Source organism: Temnothorax curvispinosus, unplaced genomic scaffold (assembly GCF_003070985.1).
Source record: "Temnothorax curvispinosus isolate PA1 unplaced genomic scaffold, ASM307098v1 QBEX01013028.1, whole genome shotgun sequence".
NCBI classification, from domain to species: Eukaryota; Metazoa; Arthropoda; class Insecta; order Hymenoptera; family Formicidae; genus Temnothorax; species Temnothorax curvispinosus.
Genome location: NW_020222808.1, coordinates 967,124 through 986,462, shown reverse-complemented (window position 1 = coordinate 986,462; position 19,339 = coordinate 967,124). Strand labels below are relative to the sequence as shown.

At 37.7% G+C, this 19,339-nt stretch overlaps 1 protein-coding gene and 1 non-coding gene across 2 annotated transcripts in view; one reads left to right on the top strand and one right to left on the bottom strand.

The window, feature by feature from the left end:
- Positions 1 to 1,748: 1,748 nt before the first annotated feature.
- LOC112463098 (sestrin homolog) overlaps positions 1,749 to 19,339 on the top strand; it is a 147,549-nt gene continuing 129,958 nt past the window's right edge. The window contains exons 1-4 of the mRNA XM_025029288.1: positions 1,749 to 1,794; positions 5,148 to 5,674; positions 6,955 to 8,050; positions 11,701 to 11,766. Coding sequence (XP_024885056.1) covers positions 5,430 to 5,674; positions 6,955 to 8,050; positions 11,701 to 11,766 — 1,407 coding nt within the window. The 5' untranslated portion in view covers positions 1,749 to 1,794; positions 5,148 to 5,429. The remainder of the gene's footprint in view (positions 1,795 to 5,147; positions 5,675 to 6,954; positions 8,051 to 11,700; positions 11,767 to 19,339) is intronic.
- Trnak-cuu lies at positions 11,506 to 11,578 on the bottom strand. Its single transcript has one exon. It is a non-coding gene; the product is annotated as a tRNA-Lys (tRNA).

The following is a 19,339-nucleotide window of genomic DNA, read 5'->3' as shown; positions in this document are numbered from 1 at the left end:
TGTTACCTTGAAACCAACATTAATCATGCAATAATAAGTTTGCAAATATCATGCATTAACATATATATCTTGGATGGCGGAAGATTTGAAAAATTCCGTTAGCTGATCGACATATTATTTGCGTAATAAGCTTGGTAATAAGTGTAACGCGTTATTGATCTACTTATATTGATTCGGCAATAAACTCGATGGACCCCGAGTCAATTAGCAACTCAATATTGGGAACAAGCAAGAGCGGGCATAAATAAAGAAGTAGAAACAGCGTTCGGGGGGGGGGGGAACCGTTTTCTCTTCGCAAAGATTCTCTTAACGGACTCGTCACCGAGTGTTACAACTCGTTCGAGGCTTTTCCACAACTTACGCAATAAGAAAACGCGCGTATGAAATAAACGCGTGAATGTGTTTGCGTAATCACGCTAATGCACCGTGAGACCGAAACGAAGTTCTTTCTCGCTTTTACACTTTTATCATATATGTATATATATTAGCGATAGATCTTTTATATTACATTACTAACATTACATTACTACAACACAAACTTAACATAACGTATTATTACCGTATTGATTTTCTCTTTTTCACGTGAGAATGCATTTCTTATTATCCCCATCGATATTTTATTCCTTCGTGATCCCTCGATAAATTGCTACCCTGACGCGACCTTTCTCATTTCCTGACCTCGGAACCTTGACCCAGACTTTCTCTCATGACAATCGATCAATCAAATACTAAACTACCTGAACTATGATATTGATTAATCGCGCGATTTTGTAACTTGGGTGATAATTAATTAGTTGCTGCTTTTAACTTGGATCGCGACAGATTATTCATATCTTGTATACGGTTAAGACGGGTAGCATATTATTGCTCGTAAACTGTCAACTCAGCTGATCACTTCGCATCATCGGACGTTGGTCAGCAGGACGCTAGCAAAGCAGAATTGTAAATCTTCGCGTTGAAAAACTGCTTACTTCCACCACAGTTTTAGTTTACGACACGTGTCACGTATGATTAAGCATCGCACTCGTAATAATTTTTCGTATTTGCCACGGCAATTGTAAATTAAATTGATGTTGAAATTAGTTCGTTTTATAGATTGTGGAATTGAACGATTCGATTGTGAAAGAGTTGTCAATTATACAGCGAAATGTTGATTTATTCAAGGTTCAAGAATTACTGAGGGCCATTGCATAATGCTCCGGTCGAATGATAATCCGTCAGTTATTACCGTACCGTTGAAAAGTGTTTCCCTATTAGCGATGGCCTCTTACGTATTAAGGTGCCTCTCCATAATTCGCAGTTCGCGAAACGCAAGATACACGCACAGTTTATATGTCAATATAATCTCTATACACAGAGAGGTTCGCGAACTGCGAATTATGTAGAGGCGCTTTTACATCCATCCGGTGTAAGAGCGTAAGATCGATCGCGGTACGCTGCGCGACGGTAAATTGAAGTTCAATACGGTCACGATGGAATCACTCGGCGAAATCCGCGGCTTTTGCCGCGTCATAATCTGCCTTTTTGCCGCGCGCAGTTTCATTTCCTCTTTCTCTGATCGATGTCGATCATTTCGCCGCAAATGCGACGGTATCTCTCTGAGTTTCGCCCACGTTCATTTCACGGAGGACGGAATCCGTTAAAACAAAATGATTTCGTCTATGGAGGAAACTTCTCTCTTTGTCTTGTTTACAGGGATGTTCCCAGAAATACTTTCTTTGTAACTCACGGCATTTTTCTTTTGCTTTCAGATGTCTCGTGGACTAAAGTAACGTCCTTGGAGGAAACGCGAGGGTGAGTAGACTACTTACGCAAATCACTCGGGGAAAGTTTCGCTAGTAGATTCGGCAAAATTACGCGTGCGATAACGATGTTAAGGAAAATGTAATTCGGTCGATGATTGCGTGACACGGAAGAGAAAGAGAGAAACAAACTGTATAATAGAGTCGTGATAAAAGTAAAGAGAAGAAGAAACAGAAAAGCTTGAAAATATTTCTCGATTGCATATTATTCTAATGCATATATAATGCCTTCATTGAATATTTGATTTTGAGGTAATAAGATGCTAAAAAAGTAAAACTAAACGTGGAACGGAAGATTTGAAGGGTAATGCAGGCCTAAGCAAAAGATCTCGTCTCAGTTCTGATCCTAAAAAAGATAAAGAGATTATCTCTAGTAAAGTAATAAGTAAGCTGAAGGATGTTGTTAAAGGTAACAGAATTTCAGCTATTGAGCAATGGGTGAAGGCTCACCCTGTAATAGTAGAGGGTCTGACAGTTGAGCAATCGGATCTCCTATGTAATGCGTTTCGTGATGAATTTTGTTGGTCAGATATAGAACTAAATTCTGCTAGATTGGTAAAAGAGTTGGCCAAGTTAGATATATTGGATCCCTTTGCTATGTATAAAATAGCATGTATTGAATGTCTGAAGAGTGAAATTGGGCAACTGTTCAACAAGATGTTGGAGTCTTTTAAGCTTGATTTATGTCATAAGGGCGCGAGTAAGGTAAATCAGGCTGGCAACGACCAACTTGCAAGAGTTGAACTGTTGCGCTTTATAGAGAAGGATGACCGTGTATTCAGTTTCTGGATTGATGAAAAATCAGGTGACCTCAAAGAAAATATAGATGCAGAAGATGGATTTTATAAGGCTGTAGATTTCAAGTGGAGTAAGGGAGTGGAACATTTCTATAATCGTCTGTGTTCTGAAGAAAAATTAGGGAAAGAAGGGCGAGAAAAATTGCTAGTTTCTGCTATTGCAAAATTATCTCCATTGCAATCTAGCTATAAACTTGCTGCTACCTTAAATTCCCTTCTGGGTAAAGTCATAAGCGCAAAAGTAGATCATAAGTCACTACTTGGGCTACCGAATAAGAAAGATAGGGGTGTGATCTATTATCCTCTTAGTTGCTTAATAGAGCATGGTTTTCTTTGCACAACTAAGTATGTTATGCAGTACTTGAGTGAGGGATGTTCAAGATCTGAAGTAGAGAAAATTCTTTCACCTAGAGGGTATGCACTTCTTCTCTCATCGCTTTTATTTGTTGTAGTTTCTAAAGATGACTTGGATAACAGGAATGAAGCAAGGTCAGCTATTAGCAGTCTTTGGAAATCTAGTGTATTTGACCGAAATATAATAAATGTTGCCGATCCTTCTAAAGATATGATTGCTTTTTTTGCAATGGAGAATGCAATTTCATATTTGATTGTAGATCAGGAGAACAGTAAGGATACTCAAAGTGCTGGCGATGGTGAAAAAGTTGATTTGGTCTTGAGTATTTTAAAGTTTGCTAAAGATTGTTGTTCAGACAAAACAAGGAATTCTAAGATGATAGATGCAACTAGCTCTTATAATTTAATAGAACAGTTGTATAAGTCGGCGAGAAATTTGAGTTTATCCTCTGCTAGTACTGAAGGTCCTAAATCCACGTTAGCAGGCACTAGTGTTAGTGGTTCGCCTGTTGTAGTTATTAACAAGTAGGAGTGTTTATGCATGGTAATGGTGAAGATCATGAATTAGTTAGGGATTTATTAAATGGAGACTGTGCTGAATACTATAGGAAGTTTAAGGACTTTTTAAACAATTGTCCATTTTTTTTGCATTCGGCTAATAAGCCTGGATTTTTTCCTGCATTTTTCTTTGGTATGTTTTCTACTGCACATGATGTACGTATATTAGGTGAAGATGAAAGAGTCTATTTTCGTTTTGACAATTGTGAAAATCTAAAAATTGCTGTTCTCACTAATGACATGGATGAAGAAAGTAGAGGAATAGTTAGATGTTATATTATTGCTGATAATGAGAACAGCCCTGGATCAAGGTTTAGTGAAGAAAAGAGGCAGTGGGTAGCAGAGAATCAGGGCAGCTACAAGATTTACGGCAAGATGAGAATCTAGCCTGGGCAGAGTATAAAATATTTTGGTTTGGAGAGGAATGTAGGTTTGTTCATGAAATAGATAGATTTCTTCAACGTGATGAACTTGGATCTAATTTTTCATAAAATTAACTCAATCAGAGAACAAGGTGAATTGTTATATCTGATGAATGAGTTGGCAAATGATGACGCAGGGGAAGTACGTGTTAATGTTAAAAGAATTTTGCAATACATTATTGATAGAGATAGAGAAAGACGAGCACTGTATAAGAGGTACAAAAATATAAGAAAGAAGAGGACGCGTTGCGATCGATCGCACCCGATCAGGTTAAAACGCTCTTCCGGTCGATCGTTTTCTCCTTGTGGAAGGTACGTCAGAGAATCGTCCTCTATTCCCGCCGTCTCGCCTCCCTCGAACTCGAATCTCGATAGATCGACGCGGCGGCCGACGCCTCCTCTCCTGCCTACTTTCTATCGCCCTGAAACGTATCCCGAGGTGCACCGCCTCGGTAAAATCCTCCGAGAAACGAGTTTTACGGCCGATTCTCTCACGGCGAAACGCGACGAAACGAGCGTAATTACGCGAGGATAGTACCGCGCGCGCGATCTACTCTCGCGCGCTTGCCTTCCTTTTTTCCTTCGCCTCCTTTCTTTCTTCGCTACCTAGACAAGGAAAGAGCCTCGGAAAACGGGAACGTCGGGAGTGCCGTTTAATCGCCGAACAATCGATCGAGCCGAACGATCGATTCAGCGAAGACGCGATCTTGGAACGATTATTGCGTTCGATAGAGAGATTATCGCGCGGCGATTCCATTATTGGCGTAAAAGATTCATATAAGAACGAAATTTGAAGAATCGTATATAGCATACTTATTTCCACGTGAAATTACAATCGTAGTATAAGAGAAATTTGAGATAAAGAAAGCATTAGATTGAAGAAAAGATTTATCGAACAGAATAATTGCAATTAAACGACCGACCGTATTCTCATTTGTGTTGTGTTTCGCTCTTTTAAGACAAAGAGTAAAGGTCGATTCAGACACAGCCGTGCCGTATCCGTATCGTGTACGGAACAAAAACATCAGACAAGGATACCTATTGTCTCCATCCTTGTCTAATGTTGTCTCCATCCTTGTTTAATGTTAACGATACGGATACGGTACGGGTACGGCACGGCACCCTAATGGAGTCGATCCGCGTGGAGCGATCTATGCGATCGGGATTAAAACAAACAGGGCTTTGATGATAACGGGTGCTATTTTCTTTTACAGTGTCGACGATTACTTTCGCCGTTTCGAGAGAGGGTTGTTCGACGAGCTCGCAAAATAGGTGAAGGTACCCCGTCTCCCTTGCGAAAAAGAGAAAAGGCGAATCGGAAAGGAGAAAAGTGTAGATATTCCGCCGGTCCATCGTGTGCACTGTTTATCTTGGGAATCGAGCTGAGCGTTCGGGCGTCTCGATACTCCGTGCGATTGCTTTCGAAAACGAAAGAAGGATTCCGCAAGGATCGGGCGGAAGGAAAACAACGTGCGCGACGATACGGGAAAAAGGAGATGTACCGAGAGCCGAGCAGTTCATCGGGCAGCGGCGCTTCCACCAAGGGCGACGAAGTCGAGCTTGTCAGTAGATTTCTGGCGCCGCTCTGCGCCAGAGACGAAACGGCCAGGAACATCGCCCTGGCCGCGGCCAGGACCACCGTCGAAGGATGGCTCGGCGGCGTCGGCAGTCCAAATCGTTGGGAGGACGTCGGCGATATCGAGGACACCAAGAGCGGAAAGTTCTCCAGTCAAGACGGAAGGTAAGTGTTCTATCATTGTAAAGTAAAGAGATTCGGTTATGAAAATGTTGTTTATTTTAAATAAAATTATATCAAATTGATGCAAGCGAATAATCGATTAATTTCTACTTATTTTTTATCAACCTCAACTTGTTTCTAAAAGAAACTTATCTTGCTGTTTTTTGGTGAATTGATCACTGGCAATGTTAGGTTGTAATTTTTTAATCACGATCACATAAATTGATCCCTAACTTCCTACTAATAAATGTATAAATATTCGTCGTTGCATGTTTTTATCCATTTGTTAAATATTTAGTTTAATTGATATGTTGTAATAAATTTGATTATTTTATTTTTCGCCTTGTTAAATAAATACGGGCATAACGCTAGAGAGCATTAAAATTATACAATTTGTTAAATAAGCTTGTTTATCAGTATCAATTATTTGGACCATTGATTAACAATTAATCAATTAACGGTTATCAAATAACAAATAATACATGCGGTATATTGTGTAATAAATATACTTCCTAAAATAATCTTGCTTCGCGTATCATAATTTCGATCGAGCGGACATATTTAATCGGAGTAAACATTTCGTTCCGTGCTCTCTCTCTCGTCAAATTATTGGTTCTGGATTTAATATCAGCATTCAGTCACGCAAACACGTAAAACCCGATGCGAATGCGGTATTTAAATAATCACGGGCGGTTCATTAAAATGTGCACGTTATGAGGATTAATAACAAGCACGGAAGGAGATATTATATTCATTTAACCGTAACTACAAGGACCGAATGTTGCTGTGGTTTCCTGCAACTCGCGTCTTTTTTTTCATGAAATTTGCACAGCTTGTCCGTTTCCGTTTCAACTTGTTTAATATCACAGAGCATGCAGGACGATTTTAACTTTCAAGTAATCTTAAGAGAAAGTTGATAATAGATTATATAATGCTAGAAATTGACATAATTAAATAATCGTATCGCGAAAAAGTTGCAAACAAAAGAGATGTCTTGCGGCGAAAGAGACGAGTGAATTGTTTATCGATCATAACAAATCTGGATACTGTAATAGCAGTTTTATGAAAACAAGCAGCAATTTATCTCCTTCCGCTTTTATTGTTCACAATTCATCATTGAACGAGGCCATTTCAAATTACTTTATAAATGATTGCTTCTATTACGGCTTATACATATATTCAATAGCAAGAAAAATCGCGTCTTCTCAAAAAATTTATAAGCCTACGTTCACACATTCCTCTGTTATCGACTTCTAATCGATAATATTCGTGTTTAAACGAAGATACGATATGAGCGTCGAACGGTCGCCGACGAGATCGTCACCGAGGAGCGTGCATCAACAGCAGCTGCTACACGACACGTTCCGAACCGAGGGCTTCTTCCCGCAAAGCATCAATGACAACCCGCCACCGTTCCTCGAGGAGAACAATCCGGAATGCTCGTTCGATTGCGTGGATGGTCGTCTTTTGAACGAGAGGCGATTCCGCGAGCGATATACCGGCGGCGACGGCGTCGAGAGCTGCAGGTCCGGTCACTCGACGTCCTCGGACGAGGGTAGCAAGAGTTTCAATATCGAGGGCAGGTGCCCGCGTTTCGGCTCGAACAACGAGACCGAGAGGAAGTATCCCTGTTCATCGTCAAGTGACAGATCGACGAGCGATGATTATTGTTCCGGCAGGGCGAAGAACAATTACGTGAAGGTGAAGGTCGCCAAGCAAAAGCAGCTGGAAGACGACGAGCTTGACGCGGATACCCGGGTGTATGGCAAGAGTCCGAAATTCGATGACAACCTGAGCGGCCTCGCGTCATTCGACTGTCGGAATCTGAACCGTCGAGCCAAGATCGCCGCCGGCGGCGATCTGCTAGCGCACGAGCAACGCCGATACTACGACGGCGGCACCGACGACGACGTCTCCTTCAATGAGAGCGAGGCAGCGCGCAGCGACGGGGTTGTCTTCAACACTCTCGACGGCTTCGAAAACGAGAACGAGTCTTCCTACCATCAGGACATGAACCTGGAAAATCGCGAGTCAGCGATCTACGATGACATACCGGAGGATTCTCGCCGGCCCCAGCAGGACTATTTGCGCAAGAACGACGAGAGGAAGTTTAGCGCCGGTCAGATCAAGAGGCCGCTCTCGCAGGACGAGGACGTGTCCTCGAAAAGCGGCCGGGTGCTCGAGAGTCCGGAAGTGACGCCCGGTGACGTCGGCAGGATGCTGAATCTCGGTAACGCCTTGGACGGACCCAGGCAGGCGCAGGCTAACAAGTACCTCAGTCTGGTGACGTTGCATCTGCCGGTGATACTCAGGCTCAGCGTCAACTGTCCCTTCCAGAACGTCAGGATCAAATGCGCGGAGATCCTCCAGATGGTGAAGGTAAGTGAAAATTACTTCAGATTTATTTCGGAACCTTTCGGATTTGGCCGATGCGCCAAATAATATACGTCTTTCGTGTTTAAATAAATCTGCGTTAACATTAATTGGCAACTATCTAAAATTAGATTTCAAGGTGGAAGCTGTTTTATACTACAGTGTTATATTTCGAACTAATTCTAGCCATATTTGAAATAAATGTGAATTCATAAAAAAATGTTTTTTATTAGATTCTGTTTATTTTTTGCAACTTAAATTTCAAAATTAATATTAGTCTTCAATTAGTTAAATTTCCGCGAAACACAGACATCTCATTCTTGTCTCACGTTGATCCTCATCTCAGTTTTTAAGAGATGCGGTAAAGGAAGTTGCAAATAAAAAAAGATGACTTATCGTTATTGTCCATGATTATCTATGTGTGCAAATATTGCACTGTGTGCCTTGAGTCAGAGCACACGGAGACATTCCGACATTCAGGAAGAGAAAAAAAAAATCTTTGTGAAACGACCGATGCGAAAGATAACGGATAGCCTAGATGCGGCGACGGTCGTGCAAAGTTTCGCTCGCGAAATCTTGAGAGAGCAGACGTTAGCACAGTTGCGAAGTTTACACTCTCGCGTGCACTCGGCCGAAATTCTTTCGCAACGATTCCACTGAAGTTTGCATTCGCCCGAACATTCCTCACTGAGTATCCACGTACTTGAAGTTTATTAGGCAACACGAGGCAAAGTTGAAAACGTTATGGTCGACAAACGCGTAACGAGCATACCGGCACGTACATACAGGATATCTAAAAAATATCACACCTGTTCTGCTGGACGAATTGCCTATTTTTGTGAAAATAAAAAACATGAAATATTGTCACTGTTTCTGTCACAAATCAAAAGTTTGTTGTTTTAAGACTTTGATTATTTGTTGCGATTTCTGCAAGTTAATTAAAAATTATGGAATACGATTGTATGATCTATTTTTACTCAAGCTTGAAATAAATTATAGCCTTTTTATTGTAGAAAGATTTAATTTTTATTTTTAATTAATTTTAATTTTTGTTGAAACTGAAAATTCTTGGAATTCCGATATTTCTGGCTCAGGGAGCAAGTGCAATAATTCTGAGATACCCTGTATACATTCCGCGGCTGAATTGAGATTGTCCAGAATATTTCAAGCTTTATTTCTCCAGCTTTGCGGCAATTTATCCCTTGCGAAGAGTAACTGTCGAGCGCGATTCTTACGCTGTTGTGACTTCGTATCTCCGCTATTAATGCGTTGCTACTTTATAATCCTCTTAATAAATAAACTACTGTGATATTTATGTTGGAGGGTCTAATGGCTGGTAGCTGTTCGGGTATTAATTATTTCGCAATCGAAAATAGTCACTGACTTTTGGAACAAAACTTGATTTTTTTTTTAAGAAAAGATTTTATGAACTTTGATCTTATCTTATCGCAACCAGTTCCGGAATATCTTGAAAATTTTTAACTAGACTAGTTTGCAAGTTGTCTGGACAGTAGTTGATGACTGGGCGAAGTAATCACTTTAGCTTATAAGCTTGAAAATGAATACGTGGGAATATTCCGACGAAGGATGTGCTTATGCATAAAAGATAAACCGGAGTAACCGTCGGCTATATATTAATGGACTTGTTTTGACTGGCTATTTGGGGAGGCGTTTGAACTGCGGCCTAAAAATATCTCGTACCTAGGCAGTTCGCGGTTAAAGCAACTTCGGCCTATCACGGAGTTGCTCTTTCTGTACCTCCGAATTCTATGCCGGTCATTAATCTTATTACGGCGGCAGTTAATCTTTTCCATGGAAAGAATTACCACGGCGAATTGATCTAATTCATGCGCCAGTGCCGTTGAAGGAAATAATTGATAATACCGGAATATAATCCTATCGGTGTCAAAAACAAGCGAACAATCGCGCATTGTAAATATTCAAATGGGACCGGGACGGTGTAAAATGTAGGATTTTAAAACAACATTTCTGGTCACAGTAACTTTGTATTATTTTTGTATCGTTCTTTAATCTCGGACTTTTCACAAGGACATCGCGCGCACAAAGTATGATATACTCGGCCCTCGTTCCTTTCTGGTAGTGGAGTGAAAGTAGACCGGAAAAATAATCGGCTATCTTTGACTTCTCAAGATCAAAGTAATGTACTATGCCTCTTTGTTATGTTTTTAATATTAATTTCAGAAACAATATATACCGTTATGGATTACTGTGATCAGTTTGTGTATAAATTGTAAAAGTTTGAAGAAAGAAGATGAAATATATATGCATATATATGTATCTTTTGCACTAATCTAGTGTCAATAGTTTCGAATATGTAAATATGTAAACGTATATTATTCAATTTTATAGATGCATTCGCGCGTAATTTTATTTATTTTTTAATAGTATAAGTAGCATAACTGTGGCTTACACACATTTAAAATTATACATATAAACATATTGTCTTAAATAAATTATATATTTAATAAAAGGAGAAATTAATGAAACAGGTGAAAGGAGGAAAGAATAATATGTTAATTTAGAATATTTAGATAGATATTTCAGTTTCTAATAACACAAAAATAAGATGAAAATGTAGATTGCACACGTAGATGCGAGTAGAATCCGCTGTGCTGCTCACCGATATTGTCACACTCGAGAGAGAGGTCGATCGATACAACTTGTGTGTAAAGCTTTATACATAGTGTAGAACGATTTTCAGGCATAAAGCCGGCAGGAAGCCAGGAAAAGAAAAAGAGGCTTTACACATAAAACACAGTGCATCGTATCGCGACATCGATAATCGCGTATAATTTACGAAATATCTCTAATTATTCTACCTCTCTGTACGATCGAAAAATACATCTGTGAAGACAAAAATATTCTCCTAACTTTATTTTCGACTAACGTAGGAGATAAAATGTGCTATTTGCAAATGCGGAATTTCATTAATATAATAATTTTATTAATAAACGAGCACCTCTCGGAAATTCGTATTTCTTTTCGTATAAAATATAATCACAATTAATCAAATATTTTTTTAATGAAGATATAGAACACAGTCAGTTGTGAAGGAACCGTAAATTAAAGCAATTATTTTATGATCATTCATTATTAATTTTCTCAGTCTTTCATTTCTGACTTGAAGTTTTTGACGTAAAGTTTTGATTTATAGTTGTTGACGTAAAGTTAGCCATGCTTAAAGAGAGGGTTATATTTTAATTAATTAATGTTTTAATTAGTTAATATTGAAAACGTAAACGATAAAAATGAAATTTTTACTCACAAAAATCAAATTGCTTATCGCATCACTCTGTTTACTCTAACATATTTTTTTAATTTTTGTTACAAAAAAATTTTATTAATCTTGTTTTTTGCAACGAAGACTCTACTTGAAAATACATTTTGTAAAAATTTAATAAAAGCTGTTTTCGCGATGTACAAAAGCAATGCAAAATATTCGCCCAACGTGGGGCTCGAACCCACGACCCTGAGATTAAGAGTCTCATGCTCTACCGACTGAGCTAGCCGGGCTCATAGGAGAGAGCCCGCATTTTCTCATACACGTTTTCAGAGTGAATAGGCACAAATACAATAAAACAAAAAAGAAATTTAAATTTAAAAAAATTTATTTGTTTCTTTTTTTTTTCTTACAGGAAAGAGGACTTCCAGTACCGGTGCCGGCATTCGATGGACCTAGTGCCTTCGTCCCACTCTCGGAGGTAAGTACTTTTGCATGCGTCAATCGCTTTTGTAGATTAGTATACCAGCTTGTGTTTACGACCGTTCCAATGAGCGTTTATTGAAGTTAACCGAGGCTTAACCTGCTCTTCTGCATCTTTCCGGTCATACTTTTGAAAAGAGATTAAGATTTTTATTGTGGTTATCGTTAATTGATGTTTGTGCGGTTTTAATGGGATTTTGATGCGGTTTTGATGAATTAAACTACTTTGTCATTGATGCAGCATTACGATTATCTAATGCGAAAGCACAATTTGCAATTCAATGCCACATTCGTATAAAATGGCATGTACTTTGAGATAAATAAGAGTAAATGTGTATTAAATGATGAAGCGATGAAGAATATTCAGAATATAATTAGTCGCCTCATTTGCAAGGATAAATGTCACGCTTGCAAAATAATGTTTTGATGATTATTATGTAATTTATCATGAAATATTTTATTTCTAACCATGCTATTTATTTTACTTTGCCGTAATGTCAAACGCGATCTTTCTTGTTCAAAATCATAAACGCGACATCGATGATCACAACAATTGATGCTACGGATAATAAATGTGCGATCGACGGTGAATCGGCATTAAAGTGTGGTTTTTCTGCTCTTATTTTTTTTCTGTTAGAGACAGTTTATTTTACTCGCGATCGGCCGGCGCCAAAAGTGGGACATGAAAAACGAATCGGTTGATGTTGCCGCGAATCTGGGCCATCGCATTAACGCTAGCTACGTCAATGATTTCGCCAGCTGATTGGCAATGGTCGGTAACGAGTCGGCCGTGATGATTGGCGCACGTTATACCGGGTGTTGAATCGGTCTAACGCTCACTTGTCCTTGGTGACCCTTAATTTATTTTAATTATTCGCAAGTCCCGGCATTGTTTGTTGAAATGTATTCCTTGCGATTTATCTATCAAGAGAGCTACATTGCCGATCGAGTTGAAGCAAAATAGATTTTCCTAAAAATATTTTTATTTCCGAAAGACTTTTATCTACGAAAAGAATTACACGAGAATTGTAATTAATATTATTTGAATAGATTATCTAATTTCGTAATTTTTAATTTTTTTACGTTTTTTGGTTGACCGTTATATTCATTAGACCTGCGAATATTAATAAAAGATATTGTTATTCCTGCTCATTTAATTTTATTTTGCAGGAGATAACATTTTTTTATTTTATCAATATACGATAGAAGAGAGGATATCGGTTGTAGTATCGATTGACAGGTGGCGCCAATGATCAAGTTATCGCGCGTTCTAAAGCGCGTTATAATTAGCAATTAGATTAATTAACTGCCGTTCAATAAAATCGGCACGCTCTCAAATATTGAACATATTTTCACGCTTTCAAAAGCCCCAAAGTAAACGCCGTTTTCAATGACGCAAAGAATTTAAATTAGTTATTAATTATTATTGATGTCGATTATTATAATATTGTTTTGTTGCCATGAATTTCAATGTATTTCAATAATGACACTCGAATCACATTTCACGCTCGAGAATTGCTGACGTAATACGTTGCGCATTGCACACATTAACGTGAAACTCATTTTGCACTGCAATTTATGTTATGGCTGCTAATAAACAAGTTTATCGCGATCTATATTTCAAGAGAGATCGCGATCTATGTTATTACCGGATATAATGTTACATAACGCGATAATTTATAGATTATAATATCGAATTTTTTTGCACAATTTTGCGGAGTTTAATAAACGCTATCGTTCTCAGTTTAGATAAGATTACGAGTCGCTGATGCACATGTTTGCATTCATTAAGTAAGGGGGAGGGGAATGTATCTGTTCGAATTATCGTACAAACGTGCGTCGAGCTCGTAATGATTATCCGCACGTGCTGTACAGTTATAGTTATCGGTATATGATTTTTTTCCCATTGCGTGAAGAAGAAGTAAAAACACACTGTCATTCATAAATAAGTTCAATTATCGCATATACGCGGCGTCGCGCAATTAGAAACAGTGCCTTCTAGAAAATGTGGTGCGTGAAGTTAAGTTCTCGTTTCGTTAATCCTTCTTCAACACGGAAAACATGCCATAAAGCCTATTTTTCTAGTAAAAGATCTTAGGCTCGTAATTTTTATACTCTTTATTATAAAGTGGGTTAAAGTGTGCTCTACGAACTGCAACTGCATTCTTGTAATAAATAACAGGTAAGTGTAAACAAATGCATAATTTTGTATAAACAAATCGCACACGATGGTTTTACAAAGATGCAAAACTCGTGACACTTTTAAAAATAGTTTTGTAGACAGAATTGTTGATTTTTTATCACAGAAAAAAAAACAATTTTATGTGGCGATATTATTCTTCGTATATATGTGTATATAATATAAAAACACATTATTAAGAAATAAAGTGAGTTGACCAGACGATAGCAAAAAAATGTTGTTTGAGAAACTTTGTTCGGTACGTATTATTTCTCATGGAGACATTGTCAAGATGTAGCGGTTATTTTCGCAAGATATTATAGAGGACTTTTCGATTGAAAGGTGAGGAATTCTCTCGCGAATAATTCGATATCTTAAATTATTTTTAGCATAGAAAATCCTCTCGATGTGATATATCGCTTATTGATTCCTCTGTCACATCTTTATGCTATCCTGTAAATTCTCCGCGTCGCTGAACACGAAATAACTATCGATCATCGAGAATTCGGGTATCAAGCGATGACGTATCGCCGTTCGATGATTTTTATCATTTTTTTAGATCCGCGCAAGATCTTGTGTAACTGACACGCGATCCATTTGTCATGCGCGTAATATCATGCTCGCGATATCATGCTCGGCATCCTTGAATGCAAGCAAGGATAAGTATTGCAGAAAGAGACCGCATATATAGTGGACTATGCAAACGCGTGTTATTTGAAGATGTTAACTGTATAAAAAATAATTTTGCAATATATTGATTACAAGCGTATTTTGTCGCATGCACATGGAGGTATCGTGTTACTGTTTTATTTTTTTACGTCTTTTCAAAGATAACGTTGCAACTTACGGATTATATTTCTTAGTATTTCTTTTCTTTCGCTTTTCTATAAGAAATTTTATTGCCCTATTTTATCCGCGAACGCCTCCATCGGATCACTCGAAAATACATTCTCTCTTCTATAACTATCTTCACATACTTATTGGTCAATTTCCAAGGAATATTATCGAACGTTCTTCTGCTTTATAGTAGTTCCCTATAGATATCGGGGAACGGGCATCGTGTATCGAGAATGGCTCGAATAAACGAAGTTTCACTTTATCTGGAAAAGCGATAGTAGCTGCCGCGTAGCGCAATTCGACCGCTATTTCCCGAAAACGAATACGAGGTGACCTAAATTTCTGACACTACAGCCAATTTGCACGTCATGTTGCAGAAACACTCTTGGTTTTTTTTTAACGAAAAATAGAATGTGTGGGATGCGAGGGGCGAAGAGAGAGGTTGAAAACCAACAGGAATCTTGATCGGGTCAATGAATATTATTCTTTAGTCAAGCGACTGCTAATAACTCACTTTGTGCTTCATATACGAGCTCCATTAAAGCCCGAATTGAATCTTCAATCTCATTTGTTTTCCTTCGTTTGAGAGTAATTCGCGCAATCTCGTTGATAATGCACTTATGAAGATGGATGACGAATGTCCTACATCTGTGAATCCGATATTTTCTATTTTCGATTTCCAGCATTGCATTGCGTATTTTTATTCCAAGACGATTAAAGTGCTAAACTTTTTTAAATAACACAATCTTTCCTGTGTGGAATATTTATTTATACAATATATTATTATATTACCGCTACAATTAAGGTTATTCAAGATTAGGTCAGTTGTCTATTGTGTTCCGCATTTTATTTCTATAAACGTTATTTTTTTCTTTCGTAATAAGTGACTATTAATTGCGTATTAGAGCATGGTATTCAGCTCGTTTAACTTAGCCTTGAAGCCCATAATACCGAAGCCCTTTGCCGCAAAGGGATAACATACAATTTATTGCGCTAATGACATTAATTAGTTCCTAAACTGGCTAAACTGGTATTATTACGACATTTCGTACGTAAAATTGGAGATATACTGACGCAATATGACCGAAGATGAATCAATTTAATCAAGATAGTACTAATTTCAGGAATCATTAATACCGAGTTTATCAAAATAACGATTTATGAAAAATTTAAATGCAGTACATCATTTTTTTTTAACGTTAAGTTTTATTAATTGGAATGATAATAATTTATTAAACTATCTTTTTTCTCAATACGAAGAAGAAATATACCAGTTACAGCGGAAGTTCAATTACTTTGTTCACATGGCTCCCTATCTCTTTTTGATGACGTCACCTTCATCTATATATGATTATCTACGGGTCGTTGACATCGCGCCTCGTCTTCTTTAATGCGTCAATTGTCGTCGGAGCTCGCGTGCGTTTATCAATTCGACGTAATGGTTCCTATGAATAGAAGGTAGCAATTGCTTTAATTTCGTGGCCCGACGTTTTGAAATATCTCGCAGAAAAGCGACGAACGCGACGTATAACGCGATGGCAGAGACTACCTTATCACGTCCGCGAATTATCTTCCGTTTCTACTCTCATTCATACTGTCGCAACGCGCAGGAAAATAATATTAAGAGTTCGTAATACTCTCTTCTGCAAAGTAACTATTCGTTGTGTACGCATTGTTTGAAATTGCAGTTTGTTCCGGCGCGGCGTGCAGCAACATACAGAATCGGCATGTCATGTGCGCTGTCGCTTAATTATGTTACATCTAGTTGCGAAACCAATAAACCGTCGTCAAAGCAATTTCCATGGCAACGTTGCTGCAGAATTCGAAACTGTAATTCGCTCACAATAACTGCAAATGACAAATCAAGCCGCAGAATTACGGTATTATAATTTTCGCTGCGACATTTAATCCGAAGTTTCAGTTTGCTATATTGTTTTCATTTCCCCGGGATTGCTGTCGTATCATTTTTTTCAGAGGCGAGCTTGTTCGAACTTTTCCGGAACTTCAGTAAGAAATAGCTTATTGAATGTTTCTTCTTAACGAAAGAAGAACAGTTCGGAAAAACGTAAAGTCCGTTTAAATTAACAACATAAGTTAATAAATTTATATGGAGGTAATATTTTCTAAGGCATTTAAGGTATTAAAAATTAAATTGATTATTATACAATTATACATGTATGATATGTTAAACTTGTGCCTTTCTTCCGATAATCGATTGATAAAAAATGAGTACTACAAGAGAAGATAGCATCTCTCGAGTTAATTTGCAGTACGTAAACAAAATAATACGTAACGTAAACAAAATAATGTGTAACGTAAAAAGACTCTAGAGCTTAGTGGATGAACAGCGACGAAGTTTGAAATATTCAACGACATTTATGCGTCGCATGCTGTCTCTTGTAGGATATACACTTTGCAAGCTTTCTCTGGCTGGTAATTTTATTAAAAAAATATTGCGCCCGGCTGCAGTATAATTTATCAAAGGCGTAACGATGTTAGTATGCTGTGTAACGCAATTATACACGCGCGTTTATCGGAACGCCAGCGTACGTAATGACTTTCTCTCTTTTTCTCTCTTTCTCTTTCGGGCCTCTCTCGCCATTTTTCGCTGTCGACGATATCATTGACGCGAAATAGATGCACGCGGTAGCGGGGAGATAACGCGGAAAAAAGGGCCGGCAGTCGACGGAATAGCGAGATATTTCATGTAAATTCCACCCTATTTTACGCAGCCCACGCGCCGAAGGCCTCCGCGCAAATAAATACCCGCCGCAAGCGGAATACCTATGGAAATATTACCTCGGGAATATGTTCGGTAGCGAATTGAAAATGAGCAGGACATTTGATACAAACCTTTTGTGTCGGCATTCTCTTGAATATTTCCTATTATTGAAATCTTATAGTAAGATGTGGGTCGATATTCGATATTTTATTTTTATTTTTGAACTATATTTGAACTACTTCATTAATTTTATTTTAGGATTAGTTCTGATCAATGGAATGTTGTAAGTAATATTATCTATAATCTTTACAAGAGAAGGAACTAAGTCAACCTTGTTCGCACAAGAGCTATTGTTTTTAATAAGATACTTATCACACACATATTATTGAAAGAATGTCAAATCTGGATTAGAAGATATTTAGGAAATATCGATAATAAAAGAAGAGTGGTATGCACAATCTCTCGAATGATATTATCTTATCATACCCATGTCGATTACCTCTTCGCGTGTGGCTGCTTACAGTTACCTCTTGGTTTACTATTATAAGAAAATTTTGCAATCTCTCTCTACCACAATTTAATTGTTATGTCTTTGGATCGATATAGAAATGTCGATACTGTCGACATTAATATATGGTGTCGATATCGGTCGAGATAGTGAATGGCTTTTACGTTTTCTTGCCCGATTGCTCCTCTTACAATTCTTTCGAGGTAATTACAGTTTGAAGCAAACGTTCTGTTAACAAAAGGTAAAATGTGCGACAGATAGTGATAAAGAGACAGATATAAATTTGATACCAGATTTAAGATTGTTTTTTTCATTATAAATTTAATCGGAGATTTATTCGCCTATAAAATTTCAATTTTTGATATTAAGCAGTTGAGAACAAAGTAGAAATTAAATTTTTATTTAGATTAAGCTTTTTTCGACGGGTATTAATATATTGTGGTTGGTTATTAAAATAATAATGCATTATTAATTTGACGATACATTAATCAAATACATTAATCATGCGCTTAACGGCGTGAGTTTTATTGAATCAATTGTTCCCGAAGATATTTCTTCGGATTGTAAGCCGCTAAGAGTATCATTGGCCTCTTTCTCGTTGGGAGTAGAGTTTCATTCGTATCGATGTTTGCTGTTATACCTTCTGCGGGTGGTCGAGACTCGAGCTAAAACAAAAAGTTCTTCTTATAGAAGGATATTGTTTAAGCTCCGATTTCTATTGCAATGACAAACACGGGCGTCAGTTTACCGAGACTCACGAGTCACAATAGGATCGATTAGTTGAAGTCTGACACGCCTCTGATATTACGACTTCTGCCTTAAGTTATCGCTTAAGCAACCTCAAGATGTTGATATCGCTTTGATTGACTTGTTAGTATGATCATAGCTTATTAGTGCCGAAAAGTTCTCTGTTAGTTATTCATTAATAATTAATTTTCTAAAATAAGGATTACGAAACATAGATATCAAGAGAGAACTTTGCAATACGCGATAAACTCTCTATTGGCGAAATACAAACTTGATAAACGGGTTAAATATCTTGCGATATTTATCCTATTCCATTTCTTTTCTTCTGTTCTTTTAAAAAAAATGGTAAATTTGACATTTCTCTGTATAACTCTTTCAATATTCGTTAAATGTTCATCACAGATATGAAATATTTATTTTCTATGAAGAAGAGCTTCTGGAATTGAAATGATTTTACCCATGTAGATATTTACAGTAATGTTTCATATTGCTCTGCTTGCTAAGTAATTTATAAGTGCATTTAATAATTTGATTTGATCGATGATTACATTTCTCATAACTGTTTATGTCTACTTACG